The sequence below is a fragment of the Entelurus aequoreus genome, linkage group LG27 (assembly GCF_033978785.1).
Source record: "Entelurus aequoreus isolate RoL-2023_Sb linkage group LG27, RoL_Eaeq_v1.1, whole genome shotgun sequence".
Lineage (NCBI taxonomy): Eukaryota > Metazoa > Chordata > Actinopteri > Syngnathiformes > Syngnathidae > Entelurus > Entelurus aequoreus.
Genome location: NC_084757.1, coordinates 14691400 through 14710847, shown reverse-complemented (window position 1 = coordinate 14710847; position 19448 = coordinate 14691400). Strand labels below are relative to the sequence as shown.

The window sequence follows — 19448 nt, the reverse complement described above, 5'->3', positions numbered from 1 at the left end:
TGAATATTGTTTTGCACGCTCTTGGCATTCTCTCGATGAGCTTCAAGAGGTAGTCACCTGAAAGGGTTTTCACTTCACAGGTGTCATAGTTTTGATGCCTTTAGTTACAATCTACAATGCAAATAGTCAGGAAAATAGTCATTGAAATGAGAAGGTGTGTACAAACTTTTGGCCTGTACTGTATATATATATATATATATATATATATATATATATATATATATATATATATATATATATATATATATATATATATATATATATATATATATATATATATATATATATATATATATATATATATGTATGCATATATATACATATATAATCGGTCTCATTGCAGATTAGACAAACTGCCTTTTCCTTACACTGAAAAAAAAAGAAGTCATATGTCCACTGACGTTTAAAAACTCTACACTCGGAGTCTATTTTACGTTTCCCCAATGATTTTGGCATTTTTTCCCCTCGTGCACTAATTAAAATGAAAGAGTGCGAGCGTTATCGATGGGAAAATGCTTTTTTTGCATTTTTTTTTGCATTATTTGCCTGAGCGGCTTGTAGACCCCGAGAGTAACAAGCGGTAGAAAATGGATTGATGGATGGGCGAGAAAGGACAGATTAAAAAAATAATAATAAAAATTTTTAAAAAAAACTGCTAAGTGATTAAAAGCACTTTGGTACTTATTTCTCCATATTTTCTGCACAATAACTCAGATATGGTAACACTGGCGAGCAGTAGAGAATATGGAGTGATTTTTGTTCCAGAACATATTTTGCTTTATTCCCTATTGACATATTTCTTGCCACTTTATGTTGTATCTTTTTATATGAGATTTACAGTTCACTTTCTCATCTATAATTACACCCAAAATGTGTTTTTTTTTAACTCTTTCAAAGCCCAACTATTTATATTTGTGTTTTACTTTCTGTTCTTTCTCTTCTGCTGCATTATTTTTTTAGTTTTACTGAGATCCAAAGATAGTCTGCATTTTTCACCTTGAAAAACTAACAAGGAAGTGCCTAAAAAAAAAAACACAGCAGTAGCAGTCATGGCACCCTGTAGTCCCGTGCCTTTTATAATAATAATAGATTTTATTTGTAAAAAGCACTTTACATTGAGTAACAACCTCAAAGTGCTACAGTGTATTAAAAAAATAAAAATAAAAAGATAATAAAAAAATAAATACAAATAAAAACTAGAACAGCCAAATAGCTAAAACTAGTATGCATATATCTATAAAAAAAAAGGCTTTTTAAAAAAGAAGGGTTTTTAAGCCTTTTTTAAAAGCGTCCACAGTCTGTGGTGCCCTCAGGTGGTCAGGGAGAGTGTTCCACAGACTGGGAGCGGCGGAGCAGAAAGCCCGGTCTTCCATTGTTCGCAGCTTTGTCCTCGGAGGTTAGCCTGTCCGGAGCGGAGGTGTCGGGTGGAGGATTTGGGGGTGAGTAGTTATTTGAGGTAGAGGGGGGGCATTTCCATGGAGGCACTGGACCTTTTGACCAATCATGAAGGAGATCGCCATACTCTCTTTGTACACCACTCTGTCTCTAACCACCCAGTATCCCCTCATGCCTCCCTTTTTCCTCGCCACAGCCAAGGTGTGCAGCGACCATGGCGACGGAGACTGAGCATGGCATGCATTTAGAACTAACCGAATCCAAAAGCCCAGGTAAAAAGGACCAAAACAACGACGATGTCCTCCCAAAAAAAAGGAGCGTGATTTTATGCGTGGACGTCTTAAAGAGACGGTGTTTGAAACTCCTTGTATGATCACCCGAAAATGCAGCTGGGATAGGCTCCAGCCCACCCCCGCGACCCCGAACGGGACAAGCGTTAGAAAATGGATCCATCTATCCATTTTCTAATGCTTGTCCCTCTCGGGGTCGCGGGGGTGGGCTGGAGCCTATCCCAGCCGCATGGCCAAATCGTGTTTAGAGTCACTGTCTCTTTAAGAAGGGCATGGTGTGGTTTGTAGTGGTGTTGGTGGAGATTTTTGGGTGGTGTGCTTCCTTCTTGGCATGGTGTGTGATTGTTTTGCATACATCTTACCATTAAGTGTGTGCAATCATGCTAGCTCCTATGTGTCAAAGTCAAGGCCCGCGGGGCCACATCCGGTCCGCAAATGAATGATCTATGGACCCCGGGATGATATTTGATTAGTATTAGAACCGGCCCTTCTTCTTTTTCTCTATCATCTTGTTATGGGACATTCATTCTCCGCTGTTGCCATTTCTAATATAAAGTAGTGTAAACTTCTTACTTATATCTGTCAGTAAACTTGCCATGAAAGCGCTAAAACATACCGGTGTAGTGAGTTTACATTATTCACCCAAGGAACTTTAGTTATTAGAGAGTTCCGGTCGGACGCCTTGTTGTTGTTTCCGCATGAGGAGATGCTGCTCCGTTATTGATTGAAGTAAAGTCTGAATGCCATTAAAAAAGTTAGCTCCATCTTTTGACACTTTTTCCACTCCCGTCCTTGCACGCTACACCGCTACAACAAAGATGGCGGGGAGAAGACGCTGTGGAAGGTGAGCCACGTAAATAAGACCGCCCACAAAACGGCGCATCCGGAAGCGACTGTCAGAAAGCGGCTTGAAGATGATCTGTAAAACATCATCTATGCAACATTTTGAGCAAAGAACCACCATTACATGTTATGTAGTGTTTTACATTTAGAAAAAAAATGATAATAATATGACTCCTTCAATGCGCCCTATACTCCGGTGCGCCTTATATATGAAAAAAGCTTGAAAATAGACCATTAATCGTCAGTGCGCCTTATAATCCGGTGCGTCCTATGGTCCGGAAAATACGGTACTTAAAGGCCTACTGAAAGCCACTACTACCGACCACGCAGTCTGATAGTTTATATATCAATGATGAAATCTTAACATTGCAACACATGCCAATACGGCCGGGTTAACTTATAAAGTGCAATTTTAAATTTCCCGCTAAACTTCCGGTTGAAAACGTCTATGTATGATGACGTATGCGCGTGACGTCAATCGTTGAAACGGAAGTATTTGGCCCCGTTGAATCCAATACAAAAAGCTCTGTTTTCATCTCAAAAGTCCACAGTATTCTGGACATCTGTGTTGGTGAATCTTTTGCAATTTGTTTAATGAACAATGGAGACTGCAAAGAAGAAAGTTGTAGGTGGGATCGGTGTATTAGCGGCGGACTACAGCAACACAACCAGGAGGACTTTGAGATGGATAGCAGACGCGCTAGCCGGCGACCTCACCTTGACTTCCTCCGTCTCCGGGCCGCCGACCGCATCTATGATCGGGTGAAGTCTTTCGTCGCTCCGTTGATCGCTGGAACGCAGGTGAGCACGGGTGTTGATGAGCAGATGAGGGCTGGCTGGCGTAGGTGGATAGCTAATGTTTTTGGCATAGCTCTGTGAGGTCCCGTTGCTAAGTTAGCTTCAATAGCGTCGTTAGAAACTGCATTGTTAAGCTTCGCCAGCCTGGAAAGCATTAACCGTGTAGTTACATGTCCATGGTTTAATAGTATTGTTGATTTTCTGTCTATCCTTCCAGTCAGGGGTTAATTTATTTTGTTTCTATCTGCATTTAAGCCCGATGCTATCACAATAGCTCCGTAGCAAAAGAGCTTCACCGATGTATTGTTGTGGAGATAAAAGTCACTGTGAATGTCCATTTCGCGTTCTCGACTCTCATTTTCAAGAGGATATAGTATCCGAGGTGGTTTAAAATACAAATCTGTGATCCACAATAGAAAAAAGAGAGATTGTGGAATTCAATGAACCCTTGTACCTAAGCGAAAAAAGATACGTCCTGCACTGCACTCTAGTCCTTCACTCTCATGTTCCTCATCCACGAATCTTTCATCCTCGCTCAAATTAATGGGGTAATCGTCGCTTTCTAGGTCCGAATCTCTCACGCTGCATTGAAAACAATAGGAAAATGTGAGCAGCCCTTCTTCCTGTGACGTCACGCTACTTCCGGTAGGGGCAAGGCTTTTTTTTAAATCAGCGACCAAAAGTTGCGAACTTTATCGTCGTTGTTCTATACTAAATCCTTTCAGCAAAAAAATGGCAATATCGCGAAATGATCAAGTATGACACATAGAATGGATACGCTATCCCTGTTTAAATAAATAAAAATTCATTTCAGTAGGCCTTTAAGTGTATATATTACAAATTAAGATGCATTAAAAATGAAAAAAACATATATTGTGAATGATAGGCGAAATTTGCAAAAAAAGGCCGGCATAGCTCAGTTGGTAGAGTGGCCGTGCTAGCAACTTGAGGGTTCCAGGTTCGATTCCCGCTTCCGCCATCCTAGTCGCTGCCGTTGTGTCCTTGGGCAAGACACTTTACCCAGTGCCACCCACACTGCTTTAAATGTAACTTAGATATCGGGTTTCACTATGTAAAAGCGCTTTGAGTCACTAGAGAAAAGCGCTATATAAATATAATTCCACCTTTAACCCATTTCCCCGGTAAAGCAGCCAGTTAGTGTCACAATGGAGCAGTGGGCGGCTTTGCAGCGCCAAGGGAGCAATCAAGGATGCGGATGAGAGGCAAAATGAATTTGCATTGTGAGCCTGGATTACTTGACTGATTTTTTTGCTGACTGTCCATCAGTGAGCATAGTCTCTGCACATGTGAAAGCCTTCACCTGATTCACCGATCAGATGGCCGGCGTGAGAAACCAGCAGGAGGCTCCAGGGCTCAGGCCGCTAAGTGCTCGCCATGAGGGGCTGCAGCCTGCCGCTGCCGGAGAGTGTTTCTACGTCCTGTCTCGTTTTACGCATGAGCGTGTGAGCAGGCCCTCGGCGCTGCATCACGGGCATTGTATCAAAAGGAGAGACCCTGAACCAGAGAGATGGGGCATGCTGCATGGGAACCCGGCTGGCACTCGAGTGTCACTCGCACGCAAGAGTGAGAGTAGGGCTGACGGTGCTGATGCCGCCATCAATATCAATCGCAACATGGCGGAAACACACAGAGTTCATGCGTAAACATGTCATATCAATATCAAAATCTAATAAATAATAATACCAAAATATAATACAAAAAATATATAATATATAAATTATAAAATAATATATATAGGTGTATTTATTATATATATTAATATATGATCTAATATATAATAGTACACTATTACATAAAATACAATACCAAAAACAACAGCGACAATTGTGTGGGTTTCAATATTGTACATATAAAATAACATGAATATATGATCATATTTTGTCTGATATACTAACAATAAAATATTTTTGGATTTGTTGATAAAACATTGCGCCACATGTACGAAAAATATTTTTTAACAAAAAAACTCATGTTAAAAAAAATAATCAATCAATCAATCAATCAATGTTTATTTATATAGCCCTAAATCACTAGTGTCTCAAAGGGCTGTACAAGCCACAACGACATCCTCGGTGTCGAGTGGGTCTGACATAATATTGTGAAAGTCCAACACATCAGCGAAAGTCCAGTCCATGGTGGGGCCAGCAGGAACCATCCCGAGCGGAGACGGGTCAGCAGCGTAGAGATGTCCCCATCTGATGGACAGGCTAGCGGTCCACCCCGGAGCAGAGTAGAAAAGAAAAGAAAAGAAACGGCAGATCAACTGGTCTAAAAAGGGAGTCTATTTAAAGGCTAGAGTATACAAATGAGTTTTAAGATGAGACTTGAATGCTTCTACTGAGGTAGCATCTCTAACTTTTACCGGGAGGGCATTCCATAGTATTGGAGCCCGAATAGAAAACGCTCTATAGCCCGCAGACTTTTTTTGGCTCTGGGAATCACTAATAAGCCGGAGTTCTTTGAACGCAGATTTCTTGCCGGGACATATGGTACAATACAATCGGCAAGATAGGCAGGAGCTTGACCGTGTAGTATTTTATACGTAAGTAGTAAAACCTTAAAGTCGCATCTTAGGTGCACAGGAAGCCAGTGCAAGTGAGCCAGTATAGGCGTAATATGATCAAACTTTCTTGTTTTTGTCAAAAGTCTAGCAGCCGCATTTTGTACCATAATCTTATGTTCATTAGATTCTTTGTATATAATAAGATTGGCATTTTCCAATGAATATTGTTTATACATGCCTTATATTAGACCAGGGGTCCCCAAACTTTTTGACTCGGGGGCTGCATTGGGTTAAAAAAATTTGTCTAGGGGCTGGGCTGTTTATATGTGTGTTTGTGTATATATATATATATATATATATATATATATATATATATATATATATATATATATATATATATATATATATATATATATATATATATATATATATATATATATATATATATATATATGTCTTAATTAGATTATCCAAAAAATAGTGCTCGATACCGTGGTAGAGCGTAATATGTATGTGTGGGAAAAAATCACAAGACTATTTCATCTCTACAGGCCTGTTTCATGAGGGATTTCCTCAATCCTCAGGAGATTAAAAAAATCTCCTGAGGATTGAGGAAATCCCTCATGAAACAGGCCTGTAGAGATGAAATAGTCTTGTGATTTTTTCCCACACATACATATATATATATATATATATATATATATATATATATATATATATATATATATATATATATATATATATATATATATATATATACTGTATGTATATATGTATGTAGATTTAGCACCGATGCTAATGCTAACACTACATCAGAGAAGTTGTTCCACGTTAAAAGTACGGCACGTTGTTGCTTTAAAGTAGTGCTTCTCAACTATTTTCTGTTACGAAGAATTTGATGCTCCCGCCGTGACTCTATGCTCTTGGAAAAAAAACTTTGCGGTTCCCAGCAATGCACCAAAATGCGAGGAGGTCCGCCACATCGTTTCAAGTGAAACTCCACACCCGTTGCTACAAATAGCTCTGAAAGCGATACGGTTCCCGGGCCCTCCTTGTCAGATCAATGCCCGGCGGCACAGCGGTGTAGAGCAGGGGTGTCCAAACTTTTTCCACTGAAGGACACACCCTGAGAAATTAAACCACGCGTGGGCCATTTTGATATTTTTCATTTTCAAAACCAATACAATATACAGACTTTTTTTTAATTTAATCCTTTTAAGTGAGGTCCTGGAGACCCAGTCATAAAAAAGTCAAAAATTAAGTCATATATTATTTTAATCTGTTTTTTATTATTCAATACTTAAATCTCCAGAGCAACTCCAGTTCTTTCCGTCAATATGAAGTTGAAAAATATACATTTTTAATGTTGCTTTAATTTTTAAAGAAACCCCTGTTTTTTATGGAAAAAACAAAAAACATGCAATAGTCCCCCCCGCCCCAAAAAAAATTCTAATTGTGGAATATTGAACGTGAAGTAATTGGTTCCTTAAACAGGTCAGTTTTTCATAGCACCATACATTTTAATTCAATGTTATTTTTTGGAGCAATGATAGTTAAAAAAAAAAAAGATCCGCTAAAATTCCTTATAACATTTTTAAAAATATGTAATTTTTTCAGTCTTACTTAAGTCTCTAGATCCGCTTCAGATCTGTCTGTCGATTATAGGTTTATATTCTTTTTTTTAATGTTTTTTTAATTTGTTATTTCTTTGTTTTATGTCCTTTTCGGCGAAGAAAGTTCTTTATATGGAAAACACACAAAATATGCAATATTTACCCCAAAAATTTTACAATATTTGATCATGTTTGATTTGAAGTAATTGGAGCCTAGAATAGGTCAATAACACTTTTATTCATTGTTATTTTTTGACCAATGATAGTTTAAAAAAAAATCCCACTAAAATTTCTGAGGATCCAAAAGGGCCCTACTTATAAAAGTGTTAAAAATATGTCATTTTTTCAGTATCACTTAAGTATCTAGATCTGCTTCAGATATGTCTGTTGATTATAGGTTTTTATTATTTTTTTATGTTTTGTTTTTATTTGTTTGTTTTATGTCCTTTTCGGCGAAGAAAATGTTGGTTCTTTATATGGAAAACACACAAAATATGCAATATTTTCCCCAAACAATTTAGAATATTTGATCATATTTGATGTGAAGTAATTGGAGCCTTGATTAGGTCAATAATTTACAACACTTGTATTCATTGTTATTTTTTTACCAATGATAGTTAAAAAAAAAAAAAACAACACTAAAACTCCTAGGGATCCAAAAAAGTGTTAAAAATATGTCGTACATTTTTAAGTCCCACTTAAGTCTCTAGATCAGCTTCAGATATGTCTGTCGATTATAGGTTTTTATCATTTTTTGATGATTTTTATTTTTATTATTTGTTTGTTTTATATCCTTTTCGGCGAATAAAATGTTGGTTCTTTATCTGGAAAACACATAAAATATGCAATATTTTCCCCCAAAAATGTAGATTATTTTAACATATTTGATGTGAAATAATTGGAGCATTGAATAGGTCAGTAATTCACAACACTTTTATTCATTGTTATTTTTTGACCAATGATAGGTTGTTGTTTTTTTAATTCCACTACAATTCCTAGGGATCCAAAAGGGCCTCATAAAAGTGTTAAAAATATGTCATAATTTTCTGAAGTCTCAATGCAAGTTTTTCCCCCAAAAATGTAGAATATTTATTCATATTTGATGTGAAGTAATTTGAGCCTTGAATAGGTCAATAATTCACAACACTTTTATTCATTGTTATTTTTTGACCAATGATAGTTTAAAAAAAATCCCACAAAAATTCCCAGGGATCCAAAAAAGTGTTAAAAATATGTCATATTTTTTTTAAGTCTCACTTAAGGCTCTAGATCAGGGGTCCCCAAACTTTTTGACTCGGGGGCCGCATTGGGTTAGAAAAATTTGGCTGGGGGCCAGGCTGTATATATATATATGTATATGTGTGTGTATATATACATTGTCTTTATAATCCGTTTTGTCATTTAACATCAATTAACATTGATGTTCATCAAAAAATTAATTTTTAGACAATATGATTTGCCTGAGCGGCTAGGAGACACCAAGAGTAACAAGCGGTAGGAAATGGATTAGAAAGGAAAGATTACAAAAATAATAATAAAAATAAACATTTAAATTTAAAAATTTAAAACATTTAAAATTTTAACTTGGGACTTCGTGTGGGCCGGATTTTGGATGCTGGGGGGCCGGATCCGGCCCGCGGGCTGTAGTTTGGGGACCCCTGCTCTAGATCAACTTCAAGTCTTTCCGTCGATCATGAGTTTTTTATGTTTTGTTTTATTCCCTTTTTGTCAAATAAAACGTTTTTTTTTTAAATTTGGCAAACACACAAAATATGCACTATTTTCCACCAAATTTGGGAATATTTCATGATATTTGATGTGAAGTAATTTGAGCCTTAAAAGGGTCAATGATTCATAACAACATAATTCATTAATATTTTTTGAGCAATGAAAGCCTTAAAGACAAAAGACAGCCTGCATGGCATTTTTGTGTTGTTACAGTTAACATAGCAACCTTTTCTTGTTACATTTCACCTGTTTGCTGTTTTATTCTACTTTTTTATCCTTTTTTTTGTTTGTTTTTTATAACTACGCTGAAGTGAACAGTAGCCTCTGAGGACAGATCAAAGAAGTCCACGACTAATATAGACACAACGGCACTATAAAAAAAAATCCAAATGGTCCAATCAATGGTGTACAGTTTTTATTAGTTTTATTTTTATTAGTGATTTCAGAGTGTGCCGTGGGCCGTTACAAAATTAGCTACAGGCCGCAAATGGCCACGGTGCCGCACTTTGGACACCCCTGGTGTAGATCGTAGAGTGCCGTCGTAGAGCCTCGACCCCTTCCGAAAAAACATACTGCGCAATTTCACTATACAGCGGAAGCCGGTCAAAAAGTTTGTATTGACTTCACCCAAAGGCAGACAAAAATGGCAATCACTTCCTTATGGCAGGAACACAATCAAAAGCGGCCATAAAGATATGACTTTTTTACTTGTTAAGTGTTTTATAGCTTGAGAAAAGATCATTAACATTGACATCATGATGTGTTACAGTAAGGCCACAGTTTTTGAAGAGTCAGATCAGAATGGAATCTAGCTGATCACGACGGCCTCTTTTCCCCGCTTTGTTTCCTAACCTGCTGTGGCCGAAGGCGCCGTTTCTATGTTTCAATGCATGAGGTTTGTCTTTTCCCTCCCTACTTCCTGTGCATCCTCTCACTCTATCTGCTTTCTTTGCATTTCATCCCATCCACGGCAGCCAACGCGGCTCCAAAGGCCACCGCCCTGCTCATTACTCAGCCGGTGATATAAAGACTGGTTAAACAATTGCTGCCGAGCGGCGGCTATCACGCGTCTCTCTTTGCCAGCAGAGAAGAGGAGGCGGCAGGGAAAATTCCAGCCCTTCCGACGTCTATTTGGGAAGAAGAAGAAGCGCGAGGCCAAGGGGGGCTTCGATGGAGCGCAGCTAAAGGCCAGTTTTTCCACGGGGGAAGTGTGCAATGGAGTCGTATCTGATGAGGAGGAGCTCAATCAAAGTCTAAGGTGCGTTACTTCCACCTCTTACCACACATTTGATAGCAGCACACTGTGTTTGCACATTTCAATTTGAATCTCACTTTACAGAATGACAGAATGCTTGATAGTCCTCTTTGGCTCGGCATCGAACTTTCCTGAAAAACGAAAGTGTGAACACAGTACGCCTCATAAACAAACTGCAGTTGTGCAATATACTCGCAGAGATCTGAGGCCTTCCGCTGACAGCTAATAAAAGACGGGAGATGTTTGACGTCTTGAAACAAATGAGTCCGGGGCGACACTCCATGAACAATGAAAGGTTATGCGGCACAACTGAACAGGCTGCCATTCCTCCGCAGGGAACCGAATCCCATTGGATCGCGAGCCCTCTCGCACGACAGCATCTTCATCCCGGAGGAGTCCGTGCAGGAGGACGGCCCGGATCACGTCACCATGTCCCAGGAGAACGTCTCGGATAAAGTAAAAAATCTGCAGGTCAGGCATCAACGCACCCCTGAGCTCCATTGCTTTCCTCGGTTGTCCTCAAGCATTGACATTATTTACTCACTGGTGTACTGAAGGTCGTCCATAGAAATATTAGGTTTGTCAACAGGGCTCTGTATTGGCTTCTTCCTGTTTCCATTCTTGGAACCAATAGAAGGAGAGAAGGCACAAGACATTAAAACAAGGTTGAGAACTTGTTGAATTAGGTCCTGACATTGAGCAACTCAAACATAACGTTGAAACAACGTGCTTTTGGACAACGTTTAATCAATGTTGGGTTCTGACGTTGTTTTGACCATTGAATGTTGGTCATTTCCCAACCAATATTCTACAACACAAATACAACGTTGAAACAACATTCTTTTTGAGAACGTCTATTCAATGTTGGGTTCTGACGTTGATTTGACCATTGAATGTTGGTCATTTCCCAACCAATATTCTTCAACTCAAATATAACATTGGAACAACATACTTTTTGACAATGTTTAATCAATGTCGAGTTCTGACGTTAATTTGACCATTGAATGTTGGTCATTTCCCAACCAATATTCTACAACACAAAAACAACGTTGAAACATCATACTTTTGGACAACGTTTAATCAATGTTGGGTTCTGACGTTAATTTGACCATTGAATGTTGGTCATTTCCCAACCAATATTCTACAACACAAAAACAACGTTGAAACATCATACTTTTGGACAACGTTTAATCAATGTTGGGTTCTGACGTTGATTTGACCTTTGAATTTTGGTCATTTCCCAACCAATATTCTACAACACAAATACAATGTTGAAACATCATACTTTTGGACAACGTTTAATCAATGTTGGGTTCTGATGTTGATTTGACCATTGAATGTTGGTCATTTCCCAACCAATATTCTACAACTCAATTATAACGTAGGAACAACAAACTTTTTGAGAACGTTTAATCAATGTTGGGTTCTGAGGTTGATTTGACCTTGGAATTTTGGTAATTTCCCAACCAATATTCTACAACACAAATACAACGTTGAAACAACATACTTTTTGAGAACGTTTAATCAATGTCGGGTTCTGACGTTGATTTGACCATTGAATTATGGTCATTTTCCAACCAATATTTTACAACACAAATACAACATTGAAACAACATGCTTTTTGACGATGTTTATTCAATGTCAGGTTGTGACGTAGATTTGACCATTGAAATTTAGTAATTTCTCAACTAACAACGTGGGTCCAACGTTAGACACCAACCAATTTACAAATACAACTATTTTGCAATGTTGTTTCAAAGTCAGTTTTAAAAGACATGAAATCAACGTTGTAGCAATGTCTTGTTCCTGCTGGGAAAGCATAGTAGCTACTCGGCTTGCCAATAATTGATTCCTTGATGGAACAGATTCGACATCATTGCAACATTATAACATACACAGAAAGGACAAAAATAAACACTTACCCTTTTGCTGCAGTATTCCACTGCACTGTGTCAAATTTGCTGCAGAGCTCTGTTTTCCTCCTACTGGATACATTTCAGAGAAACAAATGTTTGTTAGCGTCCCCAGAGACGTGGCATGGTTTTGTCCGTTTTGTGTGGTACTGAAAACTGCTGACACGTCATCTTTAAAAAGTGTCATGTGTGACATGGGTTAGACTTGAATTGCTATTGTGACATCCAGTGGACTCATTTAGAACAGCAGTTTCTTTCATCAAAAAATTGCAGCTCCTTTATATACGCGGGCCGCGGGCCGGATTAAACCTGTTTGCGGGCCGTACGTTTGAAACCCCTGCTCTAAAGCGAGGTCTCCAACAGGTTGGAACTTGTGAGCTACTATACGAGTTACTTGACAAGCTGATTTTAAAGTAGCTCACCAACGGGTCAATAATATTTGCTTCAATTCTTAGTATTTTCTGTAACTGTTAAATTCAGATTAGGGCTGTATTCGGGTTTTCATTGTCTAACCCGATTTGTTATAATTTGCACATAGTTGATGAGTCAACTATGTGCAAAACATATTTTTTGTATGTTAGCATGAAGCTACATATATGCTAGCAAGAGTACAATGGGCATCCCTACAAATAAAAGATCTCATTTGCAACTCACAGGCTACGTTCACACTGCAGGGTAGGATGTCTAATTCGCATTTTTTTGTCAAATCCGATATTTCACGTAGTCGTACAGATTACAAAAGAAATGCGACGTCTAATGTCAACGCAAACTGACCCGCATGCAGACATGACGTCATAACGTCACACATGCTGCAGTGTTTACGGAAGTAAATATGGGTCCAATGCTAGTAGCTCTTAGTCCTGGCGCATTTGTGGCAATTTCAAGGATTTTGTGCAATCAAAGTAAACATTTTCTAAACCGAATTGTTGTGTGTAGATGATTAGGAAGGAAGAGGGCAAGCATTTTGACTCCCGCAGTTTGTTTGGCCTGTTTTCTGCAGTTGTCTTTTTTAGCAAATAATTATGACGCTTATCGCGTTTTGATGACGTATTGGTCGGATGAACGTGACTCCATCGTTAACCGTGTAGTCCCATCGAATACATATCTGATTTATATCCACAAACAATAGGTCTGGGTGGGATTTGAAAACTTTGGAATTGTACTGTTCACATTGACATGAAATTTTTTTTATACGGGTCACATATGGGCAAAAATATCGGAATTGATCTGCAGTATGAACCAGGCCAAAAAGGCTAAAACACTGGGATTCACAGATAAACAGACATTGGAGAGTTCAGTGAGGTCCTCAGATTGGCCCCCAGGGAAGACGATAAAACTTGACTGATCTTTCGGAAGTACATGTCGTAATAAGGATCTCCAGCTGAACCTGCGAAAGAATCCTTAGCGAGATTAAAAGGGGGCAACATATATCATATTTGTCTGTTCATGAGCAAGGATGTGCAAATGCACGTTAAAAGTGCTTTGCACCCACTAGAAGAGCTACCGAGAGCTAGGAAACACAGCTAGCAAACACAGCTAGCCTCTGTGCCCCTTGCGACATCCAATCACATACCTTTAAAGTTAAAGTTAAAGTCCCAACGATAGTCACACACACTCTAGGTGTGGTGAAATGATCCTCTGCAGTCGACCCATCCCCATGTTCACCCCCTGGGAGGTGAGGGGAGCAGTGAGCAGCAGTGGTGGCTGCGCTCGGGAATAATTTGGTGATTTAGCCCCCACTTCCAACCCTTGATGCCAAGCAGAGAGGAAATGGGTCCCATTTTTATAGTCTTTGGTATGACTCGGCCAGGGTTTGAACTCACAGCCTTCCAGTTTCAGGGCGGACAGTCTAACCACAAGGCCACTGAGCAGGTTAATACAGACTAAATATTACAAATAGTCTAAAGCAGAGAAAATAAATACGTGAAAATGCAAATTTGAACCCCAAATAGGCGGAGCTCAAATGTAAGGCTGAGCTGAGCTAGTAGTATGCAGTGAAAAAGCAGCATTATGTGGCAGAATTGTAGTCCCGCCTGAAATAATGCAACGCTTCGTTCATCTTTAGTCCATACTCAACATTTTACCTTGTTGTCATCGCTTAGAAGCAGATTGCGCAGACTATAAAATTTGGCCAGAAGCCCCCCTCTCAGAGAAGAAGTGAGGGGGATGAAGGAAGTTCAGATGAGGAGGAGGAGGTACCTCGCAGCCCTCTGAGGGTGATGGCGCAAGTAGAGACTGAACCGGCCAAAGCAGAGCCAATGGTAGGTAATTTTCATTTTACTGATCACACTTCATTTGAGTGAATTTTGAGGTGAATGTAGTTATTTTCTCTGGCTTCAAAAAGCAGGTGACTCCTCAAGCAAGACAACACGGTACCCCAGTCAAGTCCCCCAGGTCCAAAAGAGTTCTCCCGCCCAGTGGCACCATAGAGTCCGTCAACCTTGACGCTGTTCCACATTCAGTTCCTCTCCTGGACAACACTGCGGCCAAGCATAGGCTGTCTGTCAAACCCAAGAATCAGAGGGTTTCACGCAAGCACAGACGCTTTACACAAGTAAGAAGGATATTTTTTTATGCCGTGTATTTACTCGTAGTGGTAAACCTTTCTAATGACACCTCCACATCTACAGGATCTCCAAGAAGTGTCTGTTCCTGGCTTGGTAGAGGAGAAACTGGAAGCAGCAGGTGCCTCCGCAGATCATCAACGCAGATCTTCTGTGGAAGAATCCATCGAAACCCTGAAGAAACACAAAGTGATGGATGAAGAAAGACTGCAATCGAAGAGGAGGAGAGAGCTGGAGGACGAAGAGAGGAGGAAGAGAGCAGAGCAGCTGAGGCTCGAGGAGGAAAGGCGTCGAAAACAACAGCAGCAGGAGGAGGAAGAACTGAGGAGGCTTCAGGAGGAGTCTCAGAGGAGGAGAGAGGAAGAGGAGAGAAGGATGAGAAAGGAAGAAGAGCGCAGGCAGCAAGAGGAGGAAGAACTGAGGAGGCTTCAGGAGGAGTCTCAGAGGAGGAGAGAGGAAGAGGAGATCAGGAAGAGAAAGGAAGAAGAGCGCAGGCAGCGAGAGGAGGAAGAGCTGAGGAGGCTTCAGGAGGAGTCTCAGAGGAGGAGAGAGGAAGAGGAGAAAAGGATGAGAAAGGAAGAAGAGCGCAGGCAGCGAGAGGAGGAGGAGGTGAGGAGACTGCAGGAGGAGAAAAGATCGAAGGAGGAAGAGGAGAGGAAGAGGCGGCAGGAAGAGGAGGAGGTGAGAAGGCAGAAAGAGATGGAGGCTGAGCGGGTTCGTTTGGAGAAGCTGAGGGAGGAAAAAGAAAAGATGAAGAAAAAGAAAGAGGCTGAGAAGAAACGGTTACGGGAGATTGAAGAAAAACAAAAAGAGGAGCAGAAGAGGATGGCAGAGGGAGACTTTGATGGGTTCTCCGATCCTCAGGAGAAGAAGAGGAGAGCCGAGGAGCTTCGATGGAGAGAGATGGAGGAGCGACAGAGGCCTTTCTCTTTCCAGGTTTCCTCTGGAGAAAAAGAAATCCTCTTCCAAAAGGTCAACTTAATGCCTGTCACTTCAGCCGCCAGCGCCCATGTTGGCACTGGAGGTGATCAAAACGAAGGCACTAAGCCCTCTATTGCACTAGACTCGCCCATCCGGCAAAGCTCTCCATATGTCCCCCACACCGCCATTCTGGTGACGGGGGCGCAGCTATGCGGGACGGCTGTCAATCTGGACCAGATCAAGGACACCGCCTGCAAATCCCTACTTGGTCTCGGCGAGGACAGAAAGGCCCAAGGAACACCGCCACCCACCAAAAGCAAGATGTCACCGGAACGCAAGTCAGGCAAGACGAAATCCCTCACCGAGTCCACATTGTTTACAGACCTGTCAGGGGCTGGCGTCCTGGCGGAGTGGGCAACCATCAGATCCAAAATATTCAAGGGAGTGGAGGAGGGCAAGTGCGACGAGTACCCAGAACCCAGCAGGAACCAACATGAAGTCAGCCACGAGGATGAGCATGAGTTCGCCCACACACACCTGAGAAAGACCATGTCTGCCAGCGCCAAGTTCTCCATTACCCCAGCAAAGAAGAAGTTTGGAGATTCCAACAGGAGCTCTGAGTGTTTCAGTGTAGATGATAAAGTCACAGGAGAAGAGCCGATGTCGTCTGACGTGTCTGCTTCAGCCTCTCCGGCCACAAGCCGTAAACCTCAGAACAGGATGAGTAAGACTGTACGCATCTCAGAAAGAGGGTCTGAGGAATGTGTGTTTGCCAAAGACCTCCCCTCCTTCCTTGTTCCCAGTCCAGGCGCAAAACCTGAGGGTCTGGAATCTAGGAGTAGGGATAGTAGTGTGTCTGCAGAGTCGGAAAGCAGACTGGAGGACGATGGGCAGAGTCTGGACAGCGAGGACAAGCCCTCACCGTTTGGCATAAAGCTAAGGAGGACTAACTACTCGCTTCGATTCCACAGCGAACAGTCCATGGAGAAAAGGAAGAAGCGCTACAGTGCAGGAGACAGTTTTGATGGCGTCCCTTCACCTCTGACCCCCATGGAGCCGGACTCTGACGTCTCCCCTGTCTTCTCTGACAAGGCTAGTCCAGCCTCGCCTCAGACAGAAGGCGGTTCGGGGAAATACTCGCTTGCATCAGCCTCCCCTGTCATGCCTCGGGCCGGGTCGGGAAAGTCCCCCTGCCCGATGCCACACTGTGAAGACGACGGTGTGCCCTCCAAGCAGTCGCTCTACCGGAGACTCCCTACGTCGCCAAAACCTACAGACGGAGTTCCGACGCCTCCTCCGTCGCCGTTACCCAAAGTGGCTCTCAGCGCCGCTGTGGTGCAATCGGCCAACCACAATCAGATGTCAGCGGTGGCCCAGTTGCAGCGGAGTGGCCAAAGCCAGATGCAAGGAGAGGAGGAGCCAAAGGAGAAGAGATCCTTCTTTCCTTCCATCAACATTCCTTGGAGGGAAAAGACGGACAGGAAAACAGAACTCATCAAGAGAGGTCAGAATCACTTTGTCAAAATGTAGGGACCAAACATTTTACAGTAGGGTCCATCCTAAAAGTGCATTGTCTCCAATCACAAAGTCTTAGCTGTCAGTGTCTTTGTGGTCCTGCAGACAAGCCATCACTACAGAGCAGGCATTCGCTTGATAGCGCCAAACTGCAGGAGAAGGAGGCGGGTCCCTTGTGGATCACTCTGGCGCTGCAGAAGCAGAAGGGATTCAGGGAGCAGCAGCAGAACCGTGACGAGCGCCGCAGCCACCGGGAAGCCAAGTTGGCTGAAAAACAATCCAGAGAGAGCGTGAGTCGGTCTCCGAAAGAATCCCGTTGTCCTCCACCAGTCGTCATTCTTCTTACATTGTGGGCAGGTGGTCTTGTCGAGCCCCACGGACAGCAAAGGAAGCGGTAGCGGCAGTCCAGGTTCTAAAGCACAGACGCCGGAGGAGTCCAAGAGACCCGACAGCCTCCTGGGACGATTTGAGCGCCGAGAACAGCTGAAAAAAGCCAACACTCTGCCCAGCTCGGTCACTGGTAGGCTAAATATCAGCTGTGTCTTAATTTTCGGTGTGTGACATCAATCGATTTAGGACGACATTACAGTGTCAAAAGTTGATTATGCAGTTTGTGTACTGAGTAAACCTAGGAAAGTACAGTAATATCTCGGTTTTCGTACGCGCTAGCATTTTTGACGGACACTATTGACTAACTAGTGACTAAGTTTTTCTTTTTTCCCCCCGATTAGTTGAAATCGCAGACTCCACGCCATCGCCACCCGCTGTCAAAGACGTGTCCAAGCGCTTCCCCTCCATCGACTCGCCACAGGTGTCCACGGAGCCAGCCTGGCTGGCCTTGGCCAAGCGAAAGGCCAAAGCCTGGAGCGACTGTCCTCAGATCATCAAGTAAAACACACGCTCCCACGCACGCACGCACCAGCCTGGCACCGACCGGGCTCTGCATGGAGACGACACTAACTGCACAACAACAACATGGAACAATCCATTCCCTACTTTTGTGAAGCTGCACTGGCCACGTTCAAGTATTCAAAGCCACTATAAATAAGAAGAAAAGTTGCGAGCATGCGACGGACATCCTAACCCAGAATCAAAAAACCATGAAAGACGCCTGCAAGAGCCAATTTTTTTTTCCAGTTACTTTGTAGCCAACCGCATCACCGGGATTGTAAATACTTCACCAACTACAATGCGAGAAAGGTGAGGCTTGTTCCAAAAGGCGAGCTTGTCTTTATAAGGGCTAGCAGCAAACAACGGGATCTTCATCGGTACGCTTCGTCCAAATCCGGAGGGAAGCGCCGTTGTTACGACGTTGTTTCTACCATAAAGGAGCCGTTTGAAACGTTTCACTGTATCCGTGACGACTGTGACGACGCCAGCTGACATGATGACACGGAAGAACTGGATTTGGGATTTTTTTGGGGGGGAGGGGGGGCGGGTTCTCGCTAAGCTTCCGGTCTCACTTACCGCTTGCTGTGAATGTGGATAGTCCTCTTTTGTCAGCCATCGCTTCCCTGCAGAGACGTGTGGTCAGGCTAGGCAGGTGAGGCAGATTAACAAATACAAATACGTTAAATAACTATTATTGCATTTTTGCGGACTAAATTTTGCAGCCACTGAATTTGAGAAGAAAAAAATGAGGTTTTCATATATTAGCTGCACCTATAAGTCACAGATATACACTACATTGCCAAGCCCAACTCCTGAAAAACAACCCCACACCATAATTCCTCCACCAAATTTCGCACTCGGCACAATGCAGTCCGATTTGTAGCGTTCTCCTGGCAACCTCCAAACCCAGACTCATCCATCAGATTGCCAGATGGGAAAGTGTGATTCATCCAGAGAAGGCGTCTCCACTGCTCTAGAGTCCAGTCGCGACGTGCTTTACACCACTGCATCCCACGCTTTAAATTGGACTTGGTGATTTATGGCGTAGATGCAGCTGCTCGGCCATGGAAACCCATTCCATGTGAGCTCTCTGCGTACCGTACGTGGGCTAATTGGAAGGTCACATGACGTTTGGAGCTCTGTAGCAACTGACTGTGCAGAAAGTCTTTGCACTATGCGCTTCAGCATCCGCTGACCC

At 42.1% G+C, this 19448-nt stretch overlaps 1 protein-coding gene across 7 annotated transcripts in view; it reads left to right on the top strand.

Moving 5' to 3' along the window:
- Positions 1-19448, top strand: part of cracd (capping protein inhibiting regulator of actin dynamics) — a 55955-nt gene that overhangs the window by 34540 nt on the left and 1967 nt on the right. For 3 of the 7 annotated variants that reach the window (XM_062038566.1, XM_062038560.1, XM_062038564.1), the window contains 8 exons: positions 10275-10449; positions 10782-10917; positions 14462-14620; positions 14704-14913; positions 14990-17348; positions 17465-17649; positions 17717-17879; positions 18091-19448. The exon at positions 18091-19448 is cut by the window's right edge and continues 1967 nt beyond it. In XM_062038566.1, the coding sequence (XP_061894550.1) occupies positions 10876-10917; positions 14462-14620; positions 14704-14913; positions 14990-17348; positions 17465-17649; positions 17717-17879; positions 18091-18251 (3279 nt within the window). In that variant the 5' untranslated portion in view covers positions 10275-10449; positions 10782-10875 and the 3' untranslated portion in view covers positions 18252-19448. Of the gene's footprint in view, positions 1-1591; positions 1668-10274; positions 10450-10781; positions 10918-14461; positions 14621-14703; positions 14914-14989; positions 17349-17464; positions 17650-17716; positions 17880-18090 lie in introns of all 7 variants that reach the window. The other 4 variants (XM_062038565.1, XM_062038561.1, XM_062038562.1 and 1 more) reach the window with 3 other exon arrangements.